This window comes from Diabrotica virgifera, chromosome 9, assembly GCF_917563875.1.
Source record: "Diabrotica virgifera virgifera chromosome 9, PGI_DIABVI_V3a".
Lineage (NCBI taxonomy): Eukaryota > Metazoa > Arthropoda > Insecta > Coleoptera > Chrysomelidae > Diabrotica > Diabrotica virgifera.
In genome coordinates this window covers 64,886,998-64,890,093 of record NC_065451.1, presented here as the reverse complement: position 1 = coordinate 64,890,093, position 3,096 = coordinate 64,886,998, and the positions used below count along the sequence as shown (strand labels likewise).

General features: G+C 32.6%; 1 protein-coding gene across 1 annotated transcript; it reads right to left on the bottom strand.

Moving 5' to 3' along the window:
* Positions 1–2,420: 2,420 nt before the first annotated feature.
* LOC126890967 (uncharacterized) lies at positions 2,421–2,822 on the bottom strand. The gene has a single exon (XM_050660148.1). It carries the CDS (start codon positions 2,820–2,822, stop codon positions 2,421–2,423), a length of 402 nt encoding a protein of 133 aa, XP_050516105.1.
* Positions 2,823–3,096: the final 274 nt, after the last annotated feature.

The window sequence follows — 3,096 nt, the reverse complement described above, 5'->3', positions numbered from 1 at the left end:
CACCGCAGCAAAATCAGCGTCATAAAGTTAGCGAAACGGTTTTTTCAAAGTCGTTATTTTGACTTTTGCCATAGCTCAAATAATTACACCTCGTTTGCGGATAATTGAACCATTCCAAATTTCATTTGCGGAATTTCCGTTTTCGAGATATAAGCAAATCAAAAGTGGAGATTTCGGCGCAGCGCTAAAAATAAATGTCGATTTTCAGGGTATAAAATGCCGTAAAGTCACTAAATGACCATATCACCTAATTGCACCTCGTTTGCGGATTGTGAATAAACTGGTTTTACTTGAAAATTGTGAAAATTGAAAATGTTATAAAGGAAAAACGATATTAATGTTGGTTGCCTATACTATAGGGGCAAAGGAATGCCAGAATAATTTTCACTTTTGGTAAACCTAAACTGTAAGGCTAAAAGTAGTATGCACCATAGTCAAAATAACTCCTGACTTAAAGGTAATCCCTCCATTGGAAATTTCATTTGCGGATTTTCCGTTTTCGAGATATAACCAAATAAAAAGTTGAGATTTCGAATAAATTTTCATTTTCTGGGTATAAAAAGCCTTAAAATTGCTAAATAACCATATCACCTAATTGCTCCTCGTTTGTGGATTATAAATAAACTGGCTTTAATTGAAAATAATGAAAATTGAAAATTTTATAAAGAAAAACGATAGTAACGTCGGTTGTGGTTGCCTACACTGTATTTGCAATGCAAAGGAATTATTATTCATTAGTGATGTTGATAATAGTTACTTTCGAGGATTCGTTACAAATCGTTACTTTTGTATAATCATTTACAGTTACAGTATTCGTTACTTTGGATTACTATGATTACTTTTGTATTTGAGTACCGGTAATCATATCGAGAATCGTATTTCTCAGTAGGTAGATATTTTGTATAGGTATTTCGATATAACAACGACCTTCACCGATCTGTTTAAGGGATAAATCGTTACTTTTGTATAAAGTAATCATTTACAGTATTCGTTACTTTGATTACTATATGATTATGTACTTTTGTTACTTTTGTATTCGAGTACCGATAATCATATCGAGAATCGTATTTCTCAGTAGGAAGGTATTTTGTATAGGTATTCTGTCACACCCTTAAAACGCTTCATACCGATAACGATATTCCATAACACTCGTAAAATACCGGTCCCGTCCGTTACTCGCTAGGATACGATTGGTATTTTTTTATAGAAAGTAATCAAGTGTACTGGTTGTAGATACAATAGTCGTTACCCGCTCTGATACGATTGGTACAAAGTAACGAAGTAATCAAAGTAACGATTTGCCTCTCTGTATAGTAATCGGTACTTTCGGTATTCGTAAGTAACGAGTACTTTGTAACGAATAGTTACTTTTTCAACATCACTATATACACCATGGCCAGAATAATTTTCACTTTTAACTCAAGACATTTAATTTCTCCTGGTTTGAGGATTATGAATAAACCTGGTTTTAACTTAACTAAAAATCGGCTGTGTCTAGGTACACGCTAACGTGTACACAAATAAAAAAGTTACTGTCTATTCGGTAGGCTTACACCGGTCACGGATTAAGAAAGAAATTAACGAATTGACTGGTCCGCTGTAGTTTGACTATTTACACATTGGCGCAGTCATTTTTTATTTGAGGGGGTGTTCTTATATAAATCAAGTAATTTAAAATTTTAGGTTTTTGTATAGCCTCACAAGCCTAAACGATATAACTTCATGATTCTTTACAACAGTTCATTACCCGTAGCAAAAAATCAATATACCTAATTTTAATTGTTGCATGAATATCCATATAATAAAAATAAAACAAATTCTAACTTATAAAAGGTAGAAGCCTAAACGTTGCTGTATTGTTGATGTTTTAATTTAATCTCTAAAACGGTTTCATATAAAGTCACAATCAATTTAAGTTATATATTAAAGCGGCCGCAATGCAGCCTATAGTCAATAAGTTTTCTTTGTTAGTTATGTATATTTAATAGTTTTTATGTATAATGGGGTATTTTTCCCGTAAATAAAAATTATTAAAAACAATATTATAATATGTATGTAACTACAATATCTACAAATATTTTCAATTTCAAACAAATCACACTTACTAAAATGATCACGCCTTGAAAAGAATCCGGAAGTCCTACAGCAGGGCATTATATAAACATCAAATATTCAAGTTAACTCCTAAATATTATTAAGTCAATATACGTATCATTTTTTTTTACTAAAATGATTTAGTCTTTATTGTTCACACTATCATCTTCATCGCTGGGGTCACCGTTAATTGTTATTATGATTGGGTTTATTTCGTTAATTTTATTTTCACGAATCCACCAATCCTTAATTAATTTTTCGCACTTGGATATACAGTTCCGCCATACTTCTGGAGTTGCAATTGAAAGTGCTTCTCGCCAAGTTTCTTAAACCGCTTCGTCAGTATAACCACTAGGACCAATATGGTTGTCGTAATATTGTTTTGCTGTTCCCCATATAATTTCGATGGGATTAAACTGGCAGTGGTGTGGTGGAAGATGTAAAACTTGATGCCCGTAACTTTCCATAACTTGAACCACCAGAAAGATTTTTGGTTTCGCATGTTCTTTTGCCAAACGTAACAACTCAGACTTTAATATAAGCTGTGGAATAGATATGCGTTCATTTGTTAGCCATTCTTTAATTTTATCTACATTCCACGAATTTGCTGGACTTTTGTTTAGTATTTCTGAATGGTAAGGCGCATTGTATAAAATAATTACGCTGGGCTCACTTAATCCAGGAAGAAGTTTTTCACGCAACCATTTTACAAACATTTCCGTGTTCATATTGTCATGATAGTCACTGTTTTTTTTATGTAGACGAAAATATTAAATTAGCACCTTTTATATATCCTGTCTTCCGTCCCGCGTGCAGAATTATATGTCGCTTCCCTTCTCCACTAGTATGCTTGATCGATTTTATGTTGTCATCTTGCCATATTCTCTTGGTAGCACCCTTAGAAAATATCCATGTTTCGTCTAAATATACAAAAGTTGACTCTTTTTCTTTAAATTTGTTATATTTTCTCAGAAACTCAATTCTCTTGTGTACAACAGAACT